At 38.0% G+C, this 27,270-nt stretch overlaps 1 protein-coding gene across 1 annotated transcript in view; it reads right to left on the bottom strand.

Annotated features, from left to right (window-relative positions):
• Positions 1 to 27,270, bottom strand: part of COL19A1 (collagen type XIX alpha 1 chain) — a 333,729-nt gene that overhangs the window by 276,292 nt on the left and 30,167 nt on the right. The window contains exons 4-8 of the mRNA XM_008061721.2: positions 14,702 to 14,825; positions 12,741 to 13,016; positions 9,696 to 9,776; positions 5,343 to 5,468; positions 4,186 to 4,248 (exon numbers count right to left, since the gene is read on the bottom strand). Coding sequence (XP_008059912.1) covers positions 4,186 to 4,248; positions 5,343 to 5,468; positions 9,696 to 9,776; positions 12,741 to 13,016; positions 14,702 to 14,825 — 670 coding nt within the window. The remainder of the gene's footprint in view (positions 1 to 4,185; positions 4,249 to 5,342; positions 5,469 to 9,695; positions 9,777 to 12,740; positions 13,017 to 14,701; positions 14,826 to 27,270) is intronic.

Raw genomic sequence — 27,270 nt, 5'->3', positions numbered from 1 at the left:
TTCGAGACCCGCCTGGACAACTTGGTGAGACCTCATCTCTACAATAAATCAAAAACTCAGCTGGGCGTGGTAGCGCGCGCCTGTAGTTCCAGCTACTTGGAAGGCGGAGGCGGAAGGATCGCCAGAGCCCAGCAGGTCGAGGCTGTGGTGGCCAGGAGCGGCCACTGCACTCGAGTCTGGGCAACAGAGTGAGACTCCAACTCAAAAACAAAAACAAAAACAAAAACAAAACTACAGGATGTAACAAGAGTGACTAAGTACCTAATTTTTAAAAAATAATAATTTAAAGATGATTTATTGATTTTTGAATAATTATTCAAATAAGACCATACTTCTGACATGTTTTTTAATGTACAAGGTATTTTTAAAGTATTTTACTTTAAAAACCAGCACATGTGAAATTTCTCCCTATGCCAGTCATCTGAATTATACTAGAATTGGCAAATTGAAGAAAAAGTTAAGAAATGTGTTTGTGAAAGTGTTATCACATTGCAATCACCTACAACTAAGCCATGGATATCTTTTCAAAGCACTTTTGTGTCACCTTGTGAAGTAGGTAGAATGCATAAATGATAACACCCTCCTTTATAGGTTTGGAAAATAAAGCTTGGAGAGTCTGGGTGGCTTGGCCAAGTTCACTGCTAATCAGAGAAAAGCTGGGATGAACCCAGAGATCACTCTACCTTAAGAATCTTCTTAATTGTGTTACTTTGGTCACATCATTTTATCTATATGTGGGTCTCTGAGCTACACACTGAGGATAACAATATTAGCTTGACATTTTTATGAGGTTTTAAGGATAAGATATTAAAAGTGGAGGTGCACTGATGAAAGAAGACAGATAAATAACGCTGATATGTTTTCAGAATATAGAGCAGCTTGCAAAATGGATACTGGTTAAGAAGATTCCACAGGCCTCGGTTCAGATTCCAGCTTGACTACAAGCTATCTGGCCTTGGGTAATAAATTAACCTCCCTAGCCCTTTGTATTTCTACCTGTAAAATAGTTCCACTAATTCCTCACATGAAGAATGGATAAGAGAACATATCTACAGCACTCTCCTTGGTGCCTGGTGCATGGTAAGCACCAAATACATCTTCACTGCTGCTGTAATGATTTTATGTTGAATTTGATTGAAGTAGCCCTAGACTAGATATTGTTTAATTATTTTAAATTTTCATATAATGATATTGAAAGCAAAGGCACTCCAAGACATGTGATTTAAAGAGTGATAATAAATACCCCATCCCATCTCACAAACCTCTTCTCTAACACCCACTGAGTACCAGAAGTCCCTTGCAAGGCACATCAGGCAGACATTCATTTGGGAGTCAAATGATGTTAGCTCTTGAAGCTTTGAGGAGTCAACTTTCAGACTTTAGTCTCCTATCATTTATAAAAGGAGTTCAACTAGATTATGTAAATAATTTAGAAGGTCGACGCTGGGGTGGCCATGAGTGTACCATGGCACTCCAGTCTGGGCACGGAGTGAGACTCCAACTCAAAATAATAATAATAATAATAATAATAATTAAAAAAATAAAAGGTAAACAGTGAAGGAAAAATCTTCAGTGGGGACTTGTCAACAGACAAGAGAAATAAGAGTTCATCAGCCTGTAATCCCATGCCTTTGGGAGGCTGAGGTGAGTGGATTGCCTGAGCCTGCGGGTTCGAGACCCACCTGGGCAACTTGGTGAGACCTCATCTCTACAATAAATAAAAAATCAGCCGGGCATGGTAGCGTGCGCCTGTAGTTCCAGCTCCTTGGAAGGCTGAGGGGGAAGGATCCCCGGAGTCCAGCAGGTCGAGGCTGCGGTGGCTGGGAGCGGCCACTGAACTCCAGTCTGGGCGACAGAGTGAGACTCCAACTCAAAAAAAAAAGAAGAAGGCTAGACCTTGACTAGAAAGTAAATGTGCCTGCTTCACAGTTCTGCTTAGAGCTTTTATTTTATTTTATATTATTTTTTTCATTAATCAGTATTTTTTATTATGGTTTTGTGGGGTACAGTTAAGGGTTAGGTGTACAATTACGTTTCATTCAGGCACCCTGTTGATAAGAGGTGTTTTCCCATCCCCCGACAGATATTTGTTACTGTTAATCCCATGTCCCTCCCCCCCATAGTTTCCCAGTACCGTCAGTCATTTTCTTATAGTATTGCATTGGATGTTCAAGGTCCATTATATGAGTGAGAACATGTGATATTCAGATCTTTGTTTCTGTGAGAGGTCACTCAGTATTATAGACTCTAGTTCCATCCAGGTTGCAGTGAAATTCATGATTTTGTTCTTTTTTTATGGCTACATAGTATTCCATCGTGTATATGTACCACATTTTTTAAATCCAATCCTCTTTTGATGGGCAGCATGGTTGTTTCCAGGTTCTTGCTATTGTGAACAATGCTGCGATAAACATACGTGTGCAGGTATCTTTTTTATAGAGTGATTTGTGTTCTTCAGGGTATATTCCCAGTAGGGGGATTGCAGGGTCATATGGAAGGTCAATTTTTAGAGCTTTTAGGAATCGCCACACTGCTTTCCACAGAGGTTGCACTAGTTTACACTCCCACCAACAGTGTAGAAGTGTTCCCTTTTCACCACACCCTCTCCAGCAGCTGTTATTTTTTGAGTTGTTGATAATTGCCATTCTGACTGGAGTTAGGTGGTATCTCAGTGTGGTTTTGATTTGCATCTCCCTGATGATTAGTGAGGTTGAGCATTTCTTCATGTGTTTGTTGGCTGCTCGAATGTCTTCTTTTGTGAAGTGTCTGTTCATGTCTTTTGCCCATTTTATAATGGGGTTGTTTGTTTTCTTCTTTTCAGTACGTTTCAGTTCCTTGTAGATCCAGGATGTTAAGCCTTTGTCAGACCTAGAGTTGGCAAATACTTTTTCCCAGTCTGTAGGCTGTCTCCCTGCTCTCTTGATGGTTTCTTTGGCTTTGCAGAAGCTTGTCAGTTTAATAAGGTCCCATTTGTCTATCTTCTCTCTTAAGTCCTGTGGGTTTCGGGTTTTGTACAGGAATTGGATGCCAGTTCCGATTTCCATGAGAGTATTTCCTTCCTTTTCTAAGGTTCTTATGGTTTGAGGTTTTACATTTAGGTCTCTGATCCATTTGGAGTTAACCTTTGTGCATGGGGATAGATAGGGGTCCTGTTTCAATCTTCTGCATGTGGTCAGCCAATTTTCCCAGCACCATTTACTGAATAGGTTCTCCTCTCCCCAGTGGTAGGTGGTGGGGGCTTTGTCGAAGATGATTTGGTTGAGAAATTGAGGCTTTACTTATGGAATCTCAATTCTATTCCATTGATCTATATGCCTGTTCCTGTACCAATACCAAGCTGTTTTGATGATTGTAGCTTTATAGTAAAGTTTGAAGTTTAGTAATGTGATACCACCTGCTTTGTTTTTTTGTTTGCTGAGGATTGTTCTGGCTATTCTTGGACGTTTGTGTTTCCATATGAATTCCTGTGTTGTTTTTTCCAGGTCTGAGAAGAATGTTGTGGTAATTTGATGTGTATTGCATTGAATTTGTAGATTGCTTTAGGTAAGATGGACATCTTCACAATGTTGATTCTTCCAATCCATGAGCATGGGATATTTTTTCACTAGTTGCTCATGTCATCTTTGATTTCTTTGAGCAGTGTTTTGTAATTTTCATTGTAAAGGTCTTTCACGTCTCTGGTTAGGAAGATGTGAGGGCGATCTGGCTGCGACATCTGTCACCCTATTGATCGCCAGGGTTGATTCGGCTGATCTGGCTGGCTAGGCGGGTGTCCCCTTCCTCCCTCACCGCTCCATGTGCGTCCCTCCCGAAGCTGCGCGCTCGGTCGAAGAGGACGACCATCCCCACTAGAGGAGGACCGTGCTTCGGTCAAGGGTATACGAGTAGCTGCGCTCCCCTGCTAGAACCTCCAAACAAACTCTCAAGGCTTAGAGCTTTTAGAGACAAAGATATGTGATTCCAGATCTTTCTGAATTTCATGCCATGCTTCCAACATGAACTCAAAAGCAGACTTTGATGCTGATGTGGTCATTCTCATTTCAGTAATCAGCATCTTAATATAGTCTTTGGTAGCCTTTTATAGACATACATTTGCACGGAGCATGGAAAAGTGAGGCACGCACATTATTTAAGTCACTTTGGAACACACCCCTTTAGTCCCCACGGTATTCGACTGTGTCTTACCGGATCTCCTTTATCGCCTTTCTGCCCAGGTGAGCCTGGATCTCCTGGCAAACCTGCTTCTCCCTGAGCAAAAGCGAATGTCTGTGTCAGCAAACATCCTGTCACATGGATCTAAAGCCAAATCATTTATAAATGTGAAGCCAGTGACAGTGAACTCTGCCTCTCTCTGGGCTGTTGTGGTCACTGCACTGAAATGCTCTTTCCTTGGTCTGCAGGCTTATATCTCTCCCTCCTCCAAATACCAGTCGGCATCCTCCCCTCCAGGAGCCTCAGGGGCTGGAACGCGAGCTGTTCCATGGCCTCCAAGTCTTGGCCTTACCTTTCTCACAAAGCCACCATGGCAGGCCACTCTAGGGATAGAAAGTTCCTGTAAGCCTTCCCCTCATCTCTGCCCCACTGATTCACCCATGAGTGATGTGATCTTGGGTGGGTAAGTATCAGGATATGTCCCAGGTGACAGTGCTGGGGACACGCTGCTCTAGGAGCTGAGACAAGTCTCCTTTCCTCAGAAGTGTGCACAGAAGAAATCTACCAGGAAGCCACTCAGCCTACTCTTGGCACAGGCCTCATGACTGCCATCGGCACCCACAAAATAAGTGTGGATAGGGCCACAGCCCAGCTTCCCTGACCCAGGAACCTTCTAGGGCTGGTGAGATAAATTCTTAGAAAAACATCAGAGGCCTTCTACACATTCCCCCAGAACTTATAGTGGAGGAGGCAGCTGACTGGAAATTTGGGGATACTGGAAAAGCTTAGTCTACATACACACACACAAAAATACCAAAAATAGAGATTTTTGTGTGTAGTATTTTGAAGGGTAGGCATCGAGTATCCTTCACCGTGAATCCCCAGAACTGCAGCCTATTCCCGGTACTCGTTGAGAACTCAATACTTGCCTGTTGGCCAGGGGTCCTCCCTTTACCTTTCTACTCGTTCTAGTTCCACTCTGAAAAAAGTTCAGTTGAGCTCAGACTACTCAGGTAAAACTCTAGAAACTCCTGTCTTCAACCCCCTTTTTTAGCCCACTCAAGTGACTGGGGTATCTGATTCAACCAGCACTGAAGGGCAAGACACATTCTGTGTCCAGAGGCCACTTTCCGGGAGCCAGGCTCACATTTGAGATGGCTTTTTGGCGAGGCAGGTGAAGACCAGCATACCTGGCTCGGAATGCACTGGCACCGGTCTGTAAGTTCCTGCTGGTCTGGCATATATGCGGACATTTTCCCAGCATGTGTGGTCATAGATGATGATGCAATGCTTCCAAAGCTATCCAGCTCCGGGCACTAAAATCCAAAAAGAAGCTTTATTTAGGGCATGGAGTTATTCCAAACATTTTGATATTCCACATGTGGCTCCCACCTGACTAGGGATGACTGAGACTGCCTGTAAGAACCACCTTCGTATTCACCAATGCATGACACCAGTGTGCAGAAGTGTATCACACTTTTACTCTTTCACTGAGCCGACACATTTGATTACACCCACAGCACACACACAAAATATTAAAATGATGGTCTTGGCAAGGAATTCTAAAGTTGTAGTAGCAAACATCCTAAAGTTGTAGTAGGTGACTTTATTATAAATACAGTAATACTATATATTTATAGTAATTGCTTTGTTATAATAAAATAATCTATACAAACAATATATGGCCATGCCTTTTGGGAACAAAAATGAAGGTGAGAGCATGTCATTTAAACCTGTGAAAGAGTTTACTTTAAGAGGATGATTGCAAATGAATTCTTTTTACAATCTAAGAAAATATTTATTTAATCAAAATATACCTTGTCCTAGTCCACTGTCGTTTAAAAATATCAAAAAGTTCTCCACTAAAACAGACAAGTGCTGAGCTTTATACTTATTCAGTGGGTTCAGAACATACTGGATAACATGGAGTTTCATTACAAAGCAATAGACTATTTTTCTTTGAAAAATTCATCCAGAAGGCGAATCTGAAGAGGATAAAGGCATTCTTTCTTCTCAACCTCATGTACCAGACTCCTCACCACAGTTTAAAACTCTGAACTTGCAATTTCAGGAAGACAGCATTAGGGGAAAGAGTTCAGGTGTTAAGCCGGGCTCGGTGGCTCAGCCTGTAACCCCGCGCCTTTGGGAGGCTGAGGTGAGTGGATCGCCTGAGCCCGCGGGTTGGAGACCTGCCTGGGCAGTGAGACCTCATCTCTACAATAAATAAAAAAATCAGCCGGGCATGGTAGCGCCTGCCTGTAATTCCGGCTACTTGGAAGGCTGAGGCGGAAGGATCGCCGGAGCCCAGCAGGTCGAGGCTGCGGTGGCCGGGAGCGGCCACTGCACTCCAGTCTGGGCGACCGAGTGAGACTCCAACTCAAAAAAAAAAGAGTTCAGGTGTTTTTCTGTATACTGAAATTATATGTGTGTGGAAAAGTATTTTCGGGATAAAAACTAAAAACCGATCAGTGGTTATCTACTGTAATTGATATCGTGGTTGATGTTTATTTTCTTTTCAGAATTTGGCTGTATTTTTTAAGTCTTCTATAATAAGCATGCATACCATTTTTAACAGACATTTATCTTGAAAAATGAGTAGTAATCTAATGCTTTTATGACTACAATCAAAGCCGTAACAAAAGTAGCACACAGAAATACTGCAACTAGCTTTCTGTCTTCACCACTAGTTCCTTCAAATCTCCTCTTTCCAGATTTAACGATTTAGTTATCCTAATAAGTTTCTCGGTCCAAAAGTCTAGAAACTACGGCTCATTAGAGTGAAACAAGATCATCATCAAAACAGCTCATTCACTTCATACGATTTGATGTGATCTCTCAGACAGTTCCTGCCCCACGGGTTCCCAGTCAGATAACCAAGACCCACTTAAAATTCATACTTTTTCTCTGGGTAACTGAGTCACTACACTAAATTGAGGATTTAAACAACCTTAAAAATATGTCTCAGGCGTCGCTATAAAACTGTTCCCACTCGCCAAAGTGCCTGGAGGCAACATAAAGCACACAAGTAAGAACTCCTCCCCTCGTAAAACCTCTGGTTTTGATTTGACACATATTCAGTTAATTAGCCCTTAAAATTTAATCACATTTCTCATTTATTTTCAACAAATGTTGCTGTTTTTCTGCTTCTTTTCATATGTGCTCATCGTTCTTTCTGTGTCTGTAGTCATGAAACTTGACTGCTTTAGAAACCGAAAATTTTAATTTAATAGAAATAAAGAAGCATGCCTATAATCTTCAATAAATTTCACTTTTGAAATGCTTCATAAAATATTAACTCCAAACAACATGCTAGGTATTCAAACAAACACATTAAATTTTTTAGTTCAAGACATTTTGCAAAAAATAAAATATACAATTGGTATCAGAAGTACAGTAGATGCATCTAAATGGCTTGTATACAATTATTTATCTTCCAAACTATACATTCTCATTTTTAAAATGTAGCATTTCTATTTTCTGTTCATCATTAAATGGATGATGATGTCCCTTCCAAATAATTATCTGCAGGAAAATATACAGTGTTCTGCTATTTTTTCAATAGTTGGGGATGAATTCCTACCTGATTTATTACTCTTTAAAACTAACTTTCTACCAACATAGAGAAATGATAAATACTCAAGGGGATGGATACCCCAAATACTTTGACTTGATCATTACACATTCTATACATGCCACAAACATACACATGTACCTCATAAGTATGTAAAATATTTGTAGCAATAAAAAATAAATTGGAAAATAAAATTAACTCCAAATAATCTTTTATAAACATGATTTTAAAATGTTTTGTTCATAATGTGTGAGCTCATGTCACTGCTTTGAATTACCAAACCATTCTCCACTCAATCTATCAACTATACTTCTTACATTTCTAATAATTCTGGTTGAAAATATATATTATATAAAGACACAAGGCAGAGATTACTGGTCAAGAATATAATATTTAGATATGTTGAAGCATAATTATGTTACTTTTCCATAAAGCTACTCTTTTAAGAACTTTTAGATTAAAAAATGTAATAAAAAAAACTTTTGGAGAATTAACAACTTCAAGGTTTAAATGTGTAGCTCCAAGAAGCTTAGGTATTTTAAGTCTGTAAATTGGCATTCTAAATTATCTTTTTAGATATTTATAGAAAGATACTGGGTTGGCTTTCATTCCGCTTGGAATGAGAGCCCTAAACTGAATCGGAGACATGTTTTATAAAGCCAAGTTACATAAACAAAACGTATACTATTTGAAAGACTTAGCTATGCTTTAAGTTTCTTCTTATTCTTATTATACTACCCAAAGTGGGCTGCAGAAGTTAAAAATATTTATTACAATAACAATACAATATTTATTACAGCAGTAGTTGTAAATTATTGCTGAACATTTCATATAATTTACTATGGTAAGTATAGAACATCTAGAAAAATCTAAGATCCAAAGGAAAAGTATTTCTCACTGTTTACTTTTACTTTTTGCATATTCTTTCTGTAAGCTTTTAAAATTAGTTCCCTTCAAACGCCTTTCTGTTCCATTTATCTCTTTTAGTAGTGAATAAGTCAACAAACCAAATGATTGTCTTCTCTGCATAAAGCACTAGGAGTGAAAAAGATTATAAAGGTAAAATTTTCCTCACTGAGTCTAATTTTTGCTTAAATATGCTAAAAACAAATACAATTATACCTAGTAATAAAAGATAGTACACATGACCAATATGATAACAGATACAGGGAGTATCGAATTTAATCTTTTTCTTAGCAAAGAAGATGGCATAAGAAAGTAATTGATATACAGTTAGGTAGAACATATTTTGCATGAAAGGCAAAGGAACTGCATTTATATTTTGTTGCCAACAGGGAGTCACCTAAGGCCTTAAGAAAAAGATGAACAGACGGCAGGAAGGGCCTTATTCATGTTTGTTAACCATGTTCCTTAGCACGGTATCTAGAACATCAGTGACTCTGAAGAGCAAGTGTGTACTGGAAGACAGTGAATGTATACTCAGTGCAGTGACTCAGAGGCTTATTCCAGTTATGCTGCAAAGAAAAAGGACTGGGAATAAGGAAGGCAGCTGATGTGATAATGCACCAGTCCAGGCATGAGGTAAAGGTGAACTTTCACAGTAACAGGGAAAAGGAAGATGAGGATGGCATATAACTCACAAAGGAAAACTAGTCAGCATGGGTGCAAGTTAGAATAGGGAAATAAGTGAGAATAACATGTCTTCAAAGATTCAAAACTTCTTTAACTGGAAAAATGGTGATAACATTGTTGGAACATGGATTAGGGAGAAAGGCATAGAATCCCTTTTTATTATGTTGAGCTCAAAGTGAGGACATTTATCTTCCAAATTCAGGGTTATATTGTGAAAATAAACTATAGGGCAGGGCTCCAAAGGCTTTCTTACTGGGAATAAATTACTCACTTGGCTTCAACAAAAGACACAGTCTTCCTTACGTTTGCACTCTATAGACTCTACAAGTAAAAATAAGAGACATTCTTCATTCTCCACAAGCAAAAAAAATGAACTTACCTTAGTGTCTGATATTTCACAGCATGTTTCTTGAGCTATGAAGTTTGCATTACAGTAGATTTTAAGTTGGTGAAGTTCAATCTATTAAAAGAATCAGTAATAAAAACATCATTAGTTTTTTGAGAATCACACTTAGTCAGTTAAGAACTATGGTAATTTAAGTAGAAAGAAAAGAAAAGCTGATACAGATAAATTACTGGTAGATATTTTAATGTTTTTATTTAATTTAGGATTCATTATTTTATAGACAACCTGAGAAACAATTAGAAGCAGAGAAAAATCCACAGATAAAGGAAATCAGGTCATAAAAGCAACTGCAAATCTTGGCTAATTGTTTCAAACAATAAAAAGAAGTACTTAATTAAAGAAAGGCATTGTAATGCAATACAATAAAACCTGTCCATAACATGAGGACATTTTAAGGTAAAAAATTCTGGAGAAAAGATAGTCAAAGCTACGACACATGATGGGAAAGACTTTAGTAGTTTTTTTAGGCTTTTTGTAATTTGAGACTCTATTTGAGGCACTGATAGATGCACTTTTACCAGTAAGGAAAGAAAAGGTATCTATTTTTAATCTATATTTCATGAGTTTTTTTTTCTAGAACTTATTGATTTTATGTTATATTGGTATGATCCTCAGCAAGACTTATAATCTCTTTACAAAAAATAATTGATTCCTTCTATTTGCATAGTAGATTCAAGTTTTTGGCATTTGGACATGAAATTAAAAGTAGCTCAAGGAAAGTTTAATGATGCCCTTAAATGTAAGATCAAACTGTCACCTAAGGAAAAAAAATAGTGCAGACTGTTGATAAAATATCAATATGACAAATGCTTAAATAGGCTGTTTGAATTCTTTAAGGACTGAAATGTTATATCTAATAACGCTTTATATATGTAGATATTGAATGGAGGTTTGAAATTAGTTGTGACTACTAATGTAATAATTCAATTAATAATTATAAAGTATTTGATATATAAGGTAGGTTAGAAACAATCTTTCTCCTCCCCCCTTTTTTCTCCTTTCTCACTCCTCTCTCTGTCTCTGTCTGACTGTTTCTCCCAATGTAATAGAGCAGATAATGCATGACTTTGAGGTCAATTGATACTTTCTATAGAAAGACTCAAATGTACTTTGTAATAACCAACCGTATGCTAATAGAAATCAGACATTTGTAACTAGTTGTGAATCTCTACCCTCAACACCAAAAAAAAAAGAAAGAAAGAAAAGGAGAAAAAAAAGCTGCAATTTTTACTTTAGACTGAGGTGAAAAAAACCAATTCAACTCATAGAAAGCATTAAGAACTTTGAACACCTCAGCCTAACATCTGCAGGCAATGCAAAACCATAAGACTACATTAAATTTCTTGCAAGTTTGTTAGGGTTAAACTTTATTTGTAAAGTTTAAGTGTGCTGTCTTACATAGTCTAATGAAATACTGACAATAACATACTAATTAGGTAGAATAAAGAATGGTGACTTCAATTAATTAATATTTCTATTAACTCAAACTCATTTCATCACTATCATTGTTATTTAAATAGCCAATAAGTATTTAAATCCAATTATATACCATCCACTGGGTTGAGGCCCTACATATGAATTATATTACTTAACTAAAGATTTTCAAAGGATTAGAACCTGACTGAGACCCATGACATGGAAGCTACAGTCAATCTAGTTCAATCGTGGTTTCATAATGCATCCATTACTTTAGAATATTTTATTGACATCGTGCTTTAGAAGGAGAATGTTGAGGGCTAAGTCTGTACTGATGCTTGTTAAAATGAATATTTGACTTTAAAAAAATACTTTATATCAGTTTTGTCACTTTCTCACAAAAGCGCACGGGTAGGATATGTAAAATAAAATTCACGCAAGAGAATTTTTTTCTTATAACACACAGCCCAAACAAGTACATTTCACACTGCAGCAGATCTTATGAATCACAGAGCCTGCATAGGGATGATGAAAAGTTAGTCTACTTAAAGTTTTAGTAGAACCAATCATTTTTTTTTTTTAAAGAAATGTATGTTGCTTGTTTAACTCAGTGACTGGCTCCTAAAATAGCCACATTTGCAACATAGCTTCAATTTCATCTTCTAATGAACCAAGAATCCATGATAAACTGTAAAACCACTGTACTACCATGGTTTTCACATTATGTCCTTTTTATAAGGACATACCTCAAGTTCTGGGATTAAATCTTTCCTTGGGTGGAAAGTTAATGAGACACAGAATATGGAACACTCAGTCTTCTGAGGTTCAAGAGCTCCAAGACTGGATCCTGCTCTTGCAATAACTAAGAAATAAATAAGCTATAAACTAAGTGTATAAATAATGACACCCCAAAACACACAGCTATCAACTTTAGGTATATTTCACTTTTTTAAGATTGTAAGATTTGTTCTCTAGGAAAACCAATAATATCTGTATTGTCTTAGTTTCAAATGTATTTTTTAAACGATCTTTTTATTTGACAGGTTTTCCTAATCAATTTTTCTCATTCAAATGACCTACTGATACATTTAGTGACGGTTTCTGTACAATAAAACCCCAGAAAACCATTAAAAAACTTATGAAAAATAGTCTGCAATACAAAGCAATTGCTATTGTGAGGATAAAAGAAACAGCCTATTGTCCTTGAGTGAAACCATCAGATAATCTGGAATCATTTAATTTAAAATTCATCTTTTTCCAGTTCTTTCTATTTAAAACATATGCACTTAGACCAAGCTTATATTTTGTATCATCTTTTCAATTTTTACTGAAATTTACTCTTGACTATCTTATTTTTTTTAAAGCATGTGCTAATCTTGTAATTCACCTGCTGGAGAAAATGGAGAAATAGAAAGAAAATAGTATAGTTTGAAATAACATAGCTATTCTTCACGCATCTGATGGCAAATTAATTAAATTAATGAAATTGGTGAGAAGGAAATCTATTAAGCAGTAATTACAGGAACGTGTTTTTTAATAAGATATTTTGCTTTGAGTTAGAAATGCTACCAGTTCTCTCTCGCAACTAGCATCGTGACTTACGTCCACAGGCTTGCCATCTGCAGCCCTGGCCGCAATAACTGTCCGCCCACGAAAATCCACAGTGTCTTTTCCTCCAGTCTGCCGGCTTGCAATCAAATTGCAATCCATGTAGAGTGAGATGACCCGAGATTGTACCCCAATGCCAAGTTTATGCCACTGACGATCGAACAAATGACGAAGTTCTCGATTTCTGAAAATGAAGTTCAACACGTCTCCCTCGGGGTCCCGAAACATAAATTCCACTACCTTCTTTCCACCATCAACTACGACAGAAACCTGAAAAAAAAACAAATCTCTTTAAATGTTTTAAAAGTCAATGTTCAAAATTATTAAACACACAAAGAAAAGCACAAAATGCATGTTAGTATAACCGAAGCACTTAGTAAAATGTTTCAGATGGCACCTGTGTCCACCAGGTTTGTTAACCTAAAAGAACAGCCAATACCCAGCTACAAAAATGGTTTAAATGTGGAGTATTCTGGTGAATACGATATTCTCCTTTTTTTTTTTTTTTTTTGAGTTGGAGTCTCACTCTGGAGTGCAGTGACCGCTCAGACTGGAGTGCAGTGTTGCCCAGACTGGATTGCAGTGACCGCTCCCAGCCACCGCAGCCTCGACCTGCTGGGCTCCAGTGATCCTTCCGCCTCAGCCTTCCCAGTAGCCGGAATTACAGGCATGAGCTACCATGCCCGGGTGATTTTTTTGATTTATTGTAGAGATGAGGTCTGGCTGCCCAGGCAGGTCTCCAACCCTCGGGCTCAGTCAATCCACTCACCTCAGCCTCCCAAAGGCGCGGGATTACAGGCTGAGCCACCGAGCCCGGCTCAACAATATGCTCCTTTTAAAGGAATATCTAAAAGTATAAATATGCAGATTGTTTTCATATAAAATATACACTTTTAATTAAATTATGTAATTATTAAAAAAGTAATGTATATTTATGTATGAATAAATTATCTGTATTAGTAACTGAAGGAGTCAAGGTTACTAATTTAATAATGAGAATATGATCATTTCCCTTAGCATGGAAAGATCAACTTCTTTAACCTTTGATGACTCTTGCACAGTGTGAGGACATAGTACTTAACTTCAACTTATCTTCTCACCACAACATTGTGACAATATTAACAGACTTAGAGTCCAGCGAAAATTAAAAATATTTCAGTGGATATGTTTAGAAGTAAACAAAAGTGCGTGGTACCAATAAGTAATTTTGAGGTTCATCTCTCCTCCTTGGAGGACCTGCACCCCCTCTTTTCAGCCCAAATGCTGTCTTCTCCACAAGCTTTCCTGGACTCCTCTTTTCCTGTCCCCAACTTTGGTGAGCTGTCCTTTCTATGGTCCCATAATCCCCACCCAACACCAAACTTACCTTTACCACTTCACCTGTATTGCAATTATGCTGTGTTATGTTGTTGTCCTAAATGTCAGCCAACTTAGACCTCATGCTCCCTGAGAGCAGAAATTCTGATTTTTAGGTCTTGGATCTTGTCACTACCTAGCAAATAGTTTGTGTCTCATAAATGTTTTATCAATGAAATGAATATTTAGGTCTCAACCCTTAACTCACCAAGGATTATCAGATGAAATAATAAATTGCTTTAAAAACAATACATAATGTCAGAGATGACAGAAAGTGAAGAAGTTATTAGTGAGGTAGAATTAGTCAATAAAGCAGTTAGGAAGAAAAAGCAGTTCAACATCTTTAGATAAAAGATAAATCTAGAAGAAAAAAAAAACTATCCCTGTCTCACCTATCAGACTTTACTATTACCGATCTCAGCAAGATGATCCTAACTATGGCAAACCGGCATTTTGTTGTTGTTGTTGATGATGATTCTTCTAAAAGAGAATATTCAGATACTAGATCTGCTCCCCAAATGGTGCTTATAGTTTAAAGATTCACCTGGTCTAACCACACACAAAAAAAACTCATAAGCATACCTTTCACAGTGCCTTACCTGTGGCATATTCTGCTGGTTTAAAACCTGCCACAAAAACCACCGTTCCTTTTTGGTATTTCTTCGTACACGAAACATGGCTGCCACAGAGAACTCCTCAGGAAAACCTTCAGGAAATATCTTGCTGCAGGAAGAAAACAAAGAACTTTTGTGGGAAAACTGAAGACAACAAGGAAACAAAATACAAGTATAATGTTCCATGTGACATATATCTTGGTCCTATTTTTTTCAATACATTTATGGTTTATTATGAACTTCTATACTGATATACTTAATGGAAATATGAAAGCTGCCACTCCTATATTACTTATGTCATTTTTATTCTCATTCTCTCTCTTTTTAAAAATCTTCTCATATGGTGTTGCTAAAGCTTGGGGTGTGTAAAAATGAGTGGATAGGGTCCAGTACTCTGTTGTGATGTTTTCTTATTCAACAAGATAATCCACCAGAGGAAAGTCATAGAATTCACTGAAGTCTGACAAACAGTAAAGATTTACTAATGCAATAAAATATTATTCCTTGATTTTGTTGGTAGAGAGAGGAACAGAGAATTTCAAAGAACACAAATAAGAAGTAAATACATATTTTCCAAAGAAATTTTAATATTAAACTCTTGCAAATGAGTTCCTAATACTGATTTTCTAGCACCAATTTAAGACTAATACTAAGCATAACAAGGAAATTTTAGCTGCATCTGTATATCACTTTGTTCCTATATAACTATTTCCCCCTTACTTTCTACTATTATCATACAAATTTCATATTTCATATGACCATCGATGAAGATTTATAAATATTTTTTACCTATGTATGTATGCATTCATACAACTATAGTTTAAGTCTGATAAGAGAATACAAGAGTTACAAACATAAAACATAGACTGGGCATGGTGCCTCAAGCCTGTAATTCCAGCACTTTGGGAGACTGAGGTGAGGGGATTGCCTGAGTCCACGGGTTCGAGAACAACCTAGGCCACTTGGCAAGACCTCATCTCCACAATTAAAAAAAAAAATTAGCTGGGCATGGTAGTGCATGACTGTAGTTCCAGGCAGAAGACTGAGGCAGAAGGCTGAGGCAGAAGGATCACCTGTGCCCCGCAGGTCGATGCTGGGGTGGCTGTGAGCGTGCCACTGCACTCCAGCCTGGGTGACAGAGTGAGTCTCCAACTCAAAAAAAAAAAAAGATTGATAAACATAAAACATGTATTTTGGCCTTTACATTTATCTACATAATTAGTTTTTCTGGTGCTTTTTATTTCATTATTTGAATTTGAGTTACCACCTTGTTTCCTTTCATTCAGCCTGAAGAAATTCCTTTATTATTTCTTGTAGGGCAGATGTGCTAGTCTCAAATTTTCTGTTTTTGTTTTTTTCATAATTTTAATTCATAATTCAATTCATAGTTAAAGGATAGTTTTGTTGTATATAGAATTCTTTTAAAATTTTTTTTTTAATCTTAAAGATGTAGGGTGCAATTCAGGTTAGGGTTAGGGTTCATTATGCAGGTACCCTTGTTGATGAGGTGTGCCCCTCCCTCCCCTGGCAGCTTCCCTCAACTGCCAATCCCATCCCTTTTCCCCTGGCAGTTTCCTGCTACTGCCAATCCCTTTCTTGCAGTACTATGATAATTGTTCAAGGTCTGCTTATGAGTGAGAGCATATGGTACTCTGTTCTTTGTTTCTGTGATAGGTCACTGAGTATGATAAACTCTAAATCCACCCAAGTGGCTACAAAGTCTGTGCACATAGAATTCTTAATTGACTCCCTTTTTCTTTCAGAATTTTGACTGTGTCATCCTATTGTCTTCTAGTCTCTGTGTTTTCTGATGAGAAATTAGCTTAACAATTTTGAGAACTTCTTGTACGTGATCTATCACTTCATTCTGCTGTCAAAATTCTTTTTGTCTTTTTCTTTCGGCAGTTTGACTACAAGTGACTAGGTGTGGATCTACTTGAATCTGTTCTTCTTAGTGTTGTTTAGCTTCTTGAATGTATAAGTTAATGATCCTTTTTTTACCAAGTTTAAATCATCTTTATGAATTATTTCTTCAAATATTCGTTCTTCCCCTTCTTCTTCTGGAATTCCTATTATGCATATGTTGGTATGCCTACGGGTGCCACACAGGTCTTGACTGTTTATTTTTCTTTGCCCTTCTTTCTGTTTTTCAGCCTGAATACCTCAGTTGAACTATCTTGAAGTTGTCTGATTCTTTTGTTTCCCACTTCAAATCTTCTCGTGAGACCCTCCTATAAATTTTTCATTTCTGTTTTACACTTTCCAGCTCCAAATTTTTGATTCGCTTCTTCTTATTTTTTTAATGTTTACTTTAGAGCTGCAGTGTGCAATTCAGTGTTAGGTATACAAATGGTCATTGTACACGTAAAGATCTATTTCTTCTTAATAATTTCTGTCTATTTATTTGTATTCTCTATTTGAAGAGGCAGTATTCTTACACTTCCCTTTAGTTCATTACAGTTTCCTTTACTTATTTGAAAAAATTTTAAATAGCTGTCTTAAAGTCTTTGCCAAGTAAATTTGCCTAGGTTTTCTCAGGAACTGTTTCTATGGGCCATTCATTTCTCTATGTATGTATGCATATTTTGTTTCCCTGCACATTCTGTAATTTTTAATCGAAAAGTAGACATGTTGAGAGGTGACCTGAAGATGGCGACCACATAGGTGCATCCCTGAGATTCTCCGAATGTGAGTTTCCCAAAAAGACTATTACTTTTCTTCCTGTACCCACCCCCCGCCCACCTCCAGCCGCACTGGTATGAGGTTTGGGGACTTTTGGTCCCATGCAGGGCCAGACATTGTAGCCTGACCATGGCTGCTCCACTACATGTGATTCCGGCCAGCTGGGGAATCCCAAATCCTGGATCCCAGCTCCATCCCTGGCTACATTGGCTCGACCAGCACCCAGAGCAAAGCTGCCAGTCATGCAGGGAGGCTCTGAGCACCCGCCCCTTAGAGATACCAGTCCCATTTCTGGCTAAAGTGCCCTGGGAGGGACCCAGAGCCACCACCTACCCTCTGGAGCTTTGGAGATTGGAAGCCCCAGGCCCACCCTGGCTGAGGCACTCAGTGTGTGCGACCACAAGCCTGTGTAAGGGGGCAGAAGCCCAAGCTGGTGTAGGGTGCTGATCACAGGCTTCCAGCTCCAGAGGAGGGAACGCCCGACCCTCTCCTCCAGCCCAGCCTGCTGGAGGCACCCCAGATCCAGTGCCCAGCTGTGCAGCTGGTCCCACCTAGAGACCCACAGGAGCGTCCCTAAAAGTGAAAGTAAAACCACCACCTCTGCCATTTTCAAGGCATATTTACATTGCATTGCCCCTCCCACCTATCAGAGCCTCCACCTCGGTTCCCACGGTGACATCATTAACAGGAGACTAAGCCGCTCCCCTACGCTGAATAGAGACCAGTGTCACAGATCTCCCAGGAAACAAGCTAACTGCCTGCAAGAGAAACAGAGGGAAGAGGCTGGAGATTAGATCTCAGGAACTTGATCCACTAAGGGACGAGAGAAAAATCTACACAAATGAAGAAAAACCAAAAGAAGAATATGGGTCTCTCCCAGACTCCTGAGAGGGCAGACACTGAGAAAACTGACTTTGGAATGCAAACAATGAAGAGCCCCCAGAATGACTGGACTCAAAATACAACCCTAGACATCAAGACATTAATGGAGAGATTAAAAAGAATTGAGGAGACTCAAGAAGAAACTAGAAAGGAGCTGATATCTGAGATAACAGTAATAAAGAATACTGTGAATGAAATAAACAATAAACTGATAAGCATGGAAAGAAGAATTACCCAAGCAGAAGAAAGAATCTCAGAGCTTGAGGATCAAAATACAGAAATAACCCAAACTCTCAAAAACACAGAAATCAAGCTCAAAAAGACAGAAAAAAACCTTCAAGAGATGAGTGATTACCTCAAGAGGTCTAACCTAAGAGTAATTGGTCTGCCTAAGGCAGAAAGAAACAGAGACCACATTGGAACAAACTTCCATGAGGTCATTCAAGAAAACTTCCCTTATCTAATCAATGACGCAAAAACTCAAACACAAGAGAGCCAGAGAACCCCTGCAAGACAACAAATGAGAAAACCAACTCCTAGACACATAATAATTTGCCTAAACAAAGTAAGCAAAAAGAAAAATCCTAAAGGCAGCAAGAGAAAAAGGTCAGATCACCTACCATGGAAAACCAATTAGAATAGCAGCAGATTTATCTACAGAAACCCTGCAGGCTAGGAGAGCTTGGAGCCCTATCTTCAAAGTCCTAAAAGATAAACAATTTCAACCAAGAATAACCTACCCTGACAGATTAAGCTTCATCAGCAAGGGAGAATTAAAATCTTTCCCAGATATCCAATCCCTAAGAATTTACGCTACCACCAAACTGCCTCTACATGAAACACTTAAGAAAGTACTAAACACAGAAGAAAAGGGGGGAAAAAAGAGCACCATTTTTCACAAGAGTACAGGAAAAAGAATAAAATACACATGAACCAACCCCCAAAACAAAAGAAAGACATTAAACCAAGTGAAAAAACAACTCTAAAAGAACTCTATGATAGGGATGAACTCTCATATTTCAATAATTAGCCTGAATGTGAATGGACTAAATGCACCACTGAAAAGACATAGAATAGCAAAATGAATAAAATATCACCAGGCAACAATATACTGCCTTCAAGAGACCCATCTCACCAGAAAGGACATGCACAGACTCAAAGTAAGAGGATGGGAAACAAATTTCCAGGCGAATGGAACACAAAAGAAAGGAGGAGTCGTGATCCTAATTTCAGACAAAATACCACTTAAGCTGTCAAAAATTAAAAATGTTACAGAGGGCCACTACATAATGATAAAAGGCTCACTCCATCAACAAGAAATATCTATCCTAAACATATATGCACCTAACATAGGTGCACCAACTTTTATAAAGCAACTCCTAGCAAAACTAAAGAAAGATATTGACTCTAACACCATCATAACTGGGGACTTTAATACCCAACTCACAATCCTCAACAGATCGTTAGGAAAAAAATTAGCAACGAGATTCGGAACCTCAATGTGACTCTGGACCAAATGGACTTAATTGATACCTACAGAACACTCCATCCAAAGACCAGAGAATACACATTCTACTAATCACCACACAGGACGTATTCCAAGATCGACCACATTATCGTCCATAAATCAAGCATAAGCAAATTTTAAAAGACCGAAATTCTACCATGCACCTTCTCAGACCACAGTGGAATAAAAATAAACATTGACACCAAAAAGTTCCCCCCAAAACCCACAAAGACATGGACACTAAACAGCATGATGCTAAACAACTCCTGGATCAATAATGAAATCAAAACAGAGATCAAAAGATACCTGGAAACAAATGAAAATGAAGAAACTTCTTACCAAAATCTCTGGGACACCTAAAAAGCTATAGTAAGAGGGGAATTTATATCCCTACAAACACACATGAAGAAAATGGAAGGAGTACAAATTTATAGCCTAACAAGCCACCTAAGGAAGCTGGAAAAGCAAGATCACAAAAACCCTAATTTCAGCAGAAGAATCCAGATCACCAAAATAAAAGCCCAAATTCAGGACATAGAAGACAAAAAGACAATACAAAAAAAGTCAATGAAACAAAAAGCTGGTTCTTCAAAAGGATAAACAAGATCGATGGTCCCCTAGCTAGACTGACCAAGAAAAAGAAAGAAAAAACCCCAATAAGCACAATCAGAAACACAAAAGATGAAGTCACATCTGACCCTGAAGAAATACAAAAGATCATCAGAGACTACTATGTACACTTGTATGGAAACAAACTTAAAAACCTCAAGGAAATGGAAGACTTTCTGTCATCACACAACCTGCCTAGGTTGAAACAAGAAGAAATTGAGACCCTAAATAGACCACTAACAATCAAGGAAATTGCCTATGCAATAAGAAAACTACCTACAAAACAAAGCCCCGGACCAGATGGCTTTCCAGCAGAATTCTACAAGACATTTAAGGAGGAACTGAGTCCAATCCTACTGAAGTTATTTCAGGTGATTGAGAAAGATGGAACCCTCCCCAAATCATTTTATGAAGCTAAAATCACATTGATACCCAAGCCAGGTAAAGATTCAACAAAAAAAGAGAACTACAGGCCAATATCTTTGATGAACATAGACGCTAAAATTCTCAACAAGATCCTAGCAAACCAGATTCAACAACACATCTCAAAAATCATCCATTATGACCAAGTAGGATTCATCCCTGGGACTCAAGGCTGGTTCAACATTGGTAAAACAATAAATGTAATTAAATACATCAACAGATGTCAAAACAAAAACCACATGATTATATCATTAGATGCTGAAAAAGCTTTTGATAAAATCCAGCACCCCTTCTTGATAAAAACCCTCAAACATCTAGGCATGCAGGGAACATACCTCAAAGTAGTAAAAACCATCTACAAGAAACCCACAGCCAGCATACTCCTAAACAGACAAAAATTGGAACCATTTCCCCTGAAAACTGGAACAAGACAAGGATGCCCACTCTCACCCCTCTTGTTCAATATAGTATTGGAAGTCCTGGCTAGAGCAATCAGAGAAGAGAAGGCAATCAGGGGTATCCAAATAGGAAAAGAGGAAGTCAAATTATCTCTCTTTGCAGATGACATGATCGTATACCTTGAAAACCCAAGAGAATCTGTCAAAAACCTCCTTACACTGATAAAGGCCTTCGGCAAAGTCTCAGGATATAAAATAAATGTGCAAAAGACAATTGCATTTCTTTACACCAATAATAAACAAACAGAAACCCAAATAAGAAGCACAATTCCATTCACAATAGCCACAAAAAAAATGAAATACCTTGGCATCTTCCTAACCAGAGATGTGAAAGAACTTTACAATGAAAACTACAAAACTCTGCTCAAAGAAATCAAAGATGACACAAACAAGTGGAAAAATATTCCATGCTCATGGATTGGAAGAATCAACATTGTGAAGATGTCCATCCTACCTAAAGCAATCTACAGATTCAACGCAATACCTATCAAATTACCAGCAACATTCTTCTGAGACCTAGAAAAAACAACACAGGAATTCATATGGAAACACAAATGACCAAGAATAACCAGAACAATCCTCAGCAAAAAAAAACAAAAACAAAAACAAAACAAAGCAAGTGGTATCACATTACCAGACTTCAAACTTTACTATAAAGCTACAATCATCAAAACAGCTTGGTATTGGTATAGGAACAGGCATATAGACCAATGGAATAGAATTGAGTTTCCTGAGGCAAGACCTCAATTTCTCAACCAACTCATCTTTGGCAAAGCCTCCACCACCTACCACTGGGGAGAGGAGAACCTATTCAGTAAATGGTGCTGGGAAAACTGACTGAACACATGCAGAAGATTGAAACAGGACCCCTATCTATCCCCATACACAAAAATTAACTCCAAATGGATCAGGGACCTAAATGTAAAACCTCAAACCATAAGAACCTTAGAAAATGAAGGACATATCCTCGTGGAAATTGGAACTGGCATCCAATTCCTGAACAAAACTCAAAGCCCACAGGCGATAAGGGATAAGATAGACAAGTGGGACCTCATTAAACTGACAAGCTTCTGCAAAGCCAAAGAAACCATCAAGAGAGCAGGAACAGACTGGGAACAAGTATTTGCCAACTCCAGGTCTGACAAAGGCTTAACATCCTGGATCTACAAGGAACTCAAACGTGCTAAAAAGAAAAAAACAAACAACCCCATTATAAAGTGGGCAAAAGATATGAACAGACACTTCACAAAGGAAGACATCCAAGCAGCCAACAGACACATGAAGAAATGCTCAACCTCATTAATCATCACAGAGATGCAAATCAAAATCACTCTGAGATACTACCTAACTCCAGTCAGAATGGCAATTATTAACAACTCAAAAAATAACAGCTGTTGAGAGGGTGTGGCGAAAAGGGAACACTTCTACACTGTTGGTGGGAGTGTAAACTAGTGCAACCTCTGTGGAAAGCAGTTTGGCGATTCCTAAAAGCTCTAAACATCAGTCTCCCATATGCCCCTGCAATCCCCCTACTGGGAATATACCCTGAAGAACTCAAATCACTCTATAAAAAAGATATCTGCACATGAATGTTTATTGCAGCATTGTTCACAATAGCAAGAACCTGGAACCAACCACACTGTCCATCCAAAGAGGACTGGATTAAAAAAATGTGGTACATATACACGATGTAATACTATGCAGCCATAAAAATGAACAACCTGGATGGAGCTAGAGTCTATAATACTAAGTGACCTCTCACAGAAACAAAGATCTGAGTATCACATATTCTCACTCATATAGTGGACCTTGATCATCCAATGCACTACTATAAGAAAATGACAGTGTTGGGAAACTATGGGGGGGGTTGGGACTAATGGTAATAAACATCTGTCTGGAGACGGGGAGACACCTGTTATCAACAAGGGGGCCTGAATGAAGCATATTTGTATACCTAACCCTTAACTGTACCCCACAATATCAAAATAAAAAATATCAATATAAAAAAAAAGAAAAGTAGACATTTTAAGTAATGTACTATGACAACTTTAGGAATCAGACTCTCCACCTGTCAATGGTTTGCTCTTAGTGCTGTTTGTTGTCACTACCTGTGCTGCTATTTGTTTGGTCACTTTCTTGAGGAATACCTTAAATGTCCAAGCAGATAGTTTAACAACTCTCCTTAGCTTCTTGTTCTGCTTGCTGAGAGCTTCAAGGTTAGCCAGAGCTAAGAGTTTAAGACTTTTTAGTCCTTTACTGAGTTTGTACACAGTCCTGTGCATACAAATAAGTGTTTGGATTCCTACAAATATGTTGGGTTTCTATTGCCCACCCCAGTTTTTCCTGTTTTTATTTGTTTGTTTGTCAATATCTTGTTTGTCCCGATTATAATTGCTGCCCCAGTCAGCTGCAATGCTAAACAATTGCCACTGATTATTTTCAATTAATACTCAGAGGAAAAAGCTTCTTACTAAGAAATCTATGATCAAGACAAACAAAGACAAACTGAGTAGGAGACCTGGTAGGTAAAATTTATAGTCTGTCTTCAAGACCAAAAATTATTTTGCTTACCAATTAAAAGAAAAACTGCCTTTTGAAAATAAAATGTTAAAAAATTACTCTGATAAACTATGCTTGTTGTTTATACCACACAAGCACAAACACTTAACATGACACAGAATAATTTATTTTGGTCTTGCCAAAGGTTCTATTATAAAAGAGGCCATATTGGGTTACTGGTCTGTTACCAGAGAGATATAATGACAGTTTGCTATGTCTAAGATGTCCATGCTTGAATATTTTTGAATGGAGTGTAATTTCCTATAAGAAAGTCTATCCATTGCTTATTCAGTGATACACCCATTAAGAAAAAAATTGTTGAGCCTTACTTGCTGAATTTATTCACATATACACTGAGCAAGAATTTCTCAAGGGGATATTTTCTACCTTCCCTTCTTTTTATACATGTTGTATCTAGTTTGATGTCACTAATGGAAATTTCATCCACGTAAATTTATATTAACCTACATTTGAAGAACCTAGACTCAGAGAAATTTAAGTATAATTTATTATTTCTTTTCTATTCTTTTTTACACATTCATGACACACATTTCTACGACTAAATATTCATGGGCATATGAGGGCACAAGTGGGCCAAATCAAGAAAATATTCAATGTAAAATAAATTTTTTAAATACGAGCAAGTAAAAGTCTTAGAGCCAAGCTAAAGTTGCTCCAAATTAATCAAGGGTGGCAAGGGACATATGCTACCTATGGAGTCTGTTTCACATTGACTCTTGAGAGCAGGCCAGCTCTCTGAGGCCTTGTAATTCACATATCCCAAAGGCCTCTAAATTTATGCAGTTTTTATCTGCTCTCTGATATCCTCTATGTACAGCAGCCCTCCATTTAATTGTAAAGTGGAGGAATCCCATATCAAACATAGGGAAAGTGCAGAGGACCAACTAAAGGATTCCTTAAAAATGGCCAATGGTGACAGAGGGCAGTGTCAGATCTGAGAACTAGCACCAGTGAGGCTTTGACCCCAATTTAAAATTTCTTAAAAATCTTAAAACTAAAGCATTTCTTTCTTGGTTTAAAAGTAAGAGAGATTCTTGTTTTCTACTTCTCAATTTTTGCAATGAGCATGAATTGTATAAATGATCATTTTTAGAAAAATCATGAGTATTCCTAGTTTTGTTTAAAATTACCCTAACCTTGAAAATGATCTATAAATTAACTCTATATTCTTCAAGGACAGAGATGAAGGAGAATTATCACAAACTATTCCTCATCCCAAAAAAGGTCACATGACTCAATATGCTAGAGGCGAGGCACATCCCTTAAAAATTGATAAAGGTACTAACAAATATTATTTCTATTACAAGGGGTAAATTAAATTTCAACCCATAGCTTTATAATGAATAAATCACTAAAGTATTAAGAGAAGAAAGGAAAAAAAAAACCTTCAAATGAAAACAGTCCTACGCCAATCTTTTGTCCTTTTATTTAAAATTGCAGAGCTAATAATTACAAGTACTTGTTCTTTTATGTGAAGTTGGATACAAATTAACATTTTATTAACTATGAAGGAATTCCACTGTATAGGATTTTGAAAGTGAACCATATTTGTCCAAATTTCATATTAACTTCATGCTATACTACAAAATGCCAAAGTAGGTCTTAACAAGAAATAATCAGAGCTCAAAATATAGAACAAGCTGTTTAGAAATTCAATGTCTTATTTCTATGAGGCTTCAAGAAGGGCTAGTCTTAATACAGTGACTTCTGAGTGATGAAAAATAAGAACTGCTATTTCCTTTCTTTTTTCCTGCCTTTCTTCCTTTGTTTCTTTCCTAATTTCTTCCCTCCCTTCTTTCTATCTTTTTTGTTATGACTGTTTATATAATTTTCAATAATTACTTTATGTAATTTTTAAATTTAGATGTCTTATTGATGGGAATTAAGCAGATGACAATGCCCCACATGATGAGTTGTTGAAGGAGATGACATCAAAGACTCTGCCAATCTTGGAGTTTTAAGGACCTCCTGGAGTTTTAAGGACCCAATTCTGACCCTCACCTCCATATCTTAGCACTTATTTAAGCAATGTAGACAAGTTTAAAATGTTCTGGCATCATTTGTTTCCCTCACTAAAACACTAGTTTTTTGGACTAGAAAAAACTGCTCAACTATTCAAAATTGTGAGGTCAGACTCCTCATATAGAAAGAAAACAGGCAGACTATTCAAGTAGAAATGATAAAATATAACCAAAAAAGGTGAAAACAAAAAAAGCTTCATGCTGTACACTTTCTTTCCTACCTGATTAATGAAAAATGTTGTCCTGGTCAAGATTTATTTAAAACTCATTAGGAAATATAAATAAAATGTGGTTCCCAAAGTTTCGAGTACTACAGAAAAGATCTTGGCATGAGATTGAAGAGGAATTTAATCACCACATGTATGCTTAATTGTTACTAAGCAGGATTGATGTCCACCGTCTTTTGTATATATGGAATGAACATGAAGTTGTCAACATCCTTCCTAACCATGAAGTGTTTTCACTAACAAGCCAAAAACACCAAATCATCGACCACTAGAGCTTTCTTCCTGTCTGGGAAATTCTTGTGTTTATAAAGTACAAGCTCCGTTAACATTGAGATGATCCCAAAAAATTGGTCATGCATTACTACCAAATCGTCTAACAATTAATTCTCACCTTGGAAAGTGCAGAGCAGAGGTCTAAGAGAATCATATCAAGCAGGGAAGTTTTAATAAGGAAAACTATGAGAGGGAGAAGTAAATCCAGAGCAGGAGATATGAGTTAGCCAGGCCAAGAGGAGATGCCACCGTTGTGGGCCCTGGGCAGCAAAAGTATCACTTTCAGGCACTGGGAGTTGGAAAGAGGGGTTCCAAAAAGGAGAAGGTGGGAGAGGAGAGATACAGCCAAGATTACCCTTGTCTGGGTCCTTCTCCTGTGCCCTGGACTCATGTGGCTAAGTCCCTCGTGGGTATCTCCACTTGGAGGTTAAAGATACCTCTAGCTAAATAACTGAGATCAAACTTTGTTTTGCTGCCCAGCACATTCCAAGAAATTTCCACTCCTCAATTCGAGATACAACCCTTCACCGGGTACTCCAGCCAATCCCTAGAAGCCTTGCTTTTCCTTATTTTCCTCACTCTGGAGAACCCAAAGGCGAGTCTCACTGTTTCTGTCACCATAACAGACCCTGACTCTGCCCATGTCTCTCCATCTTCACTATTTCTGCCCTAGTGCAGGCTGTCATCGTCTCTTCCACAACTTCTGCTATAGTGTCCTGATTGTCCTCCTTTTTCCTTTTCCCTGACAGCCAGGCCTCCACACAGCAGCAAGAATGAGCTTTGAGCCGGGCTCGGTGGCTCAGCCTGTAATCCCGCGCCTTTGGGAGGCTGAGGTGAGTGGATTGCCTGAGCCTGCGGGTTCGAGACCAGCCTGGGCAGCGAGACCTCATCT

Source organism: Carlito syrichta, unplaced genomic scaffold (assembly GCF_000164805.1).
Source record: "Carlito syrichta isolate Samal-C Ts95f unplaced genomic scaffold, Tarsius_syrichta-2.0.1 Scaffold305546, whole genome shotgun sequence".
NCBI lineage: Eukaryota > Metazoa > Chordata > Mammalia > Primates > Tarsiidae > Carlito > Carlito syrichta.
Note: the sequence above shows the minus strand (reverse complement) of the source record. Positions and strands in the feature narration are given on the sequence as shown.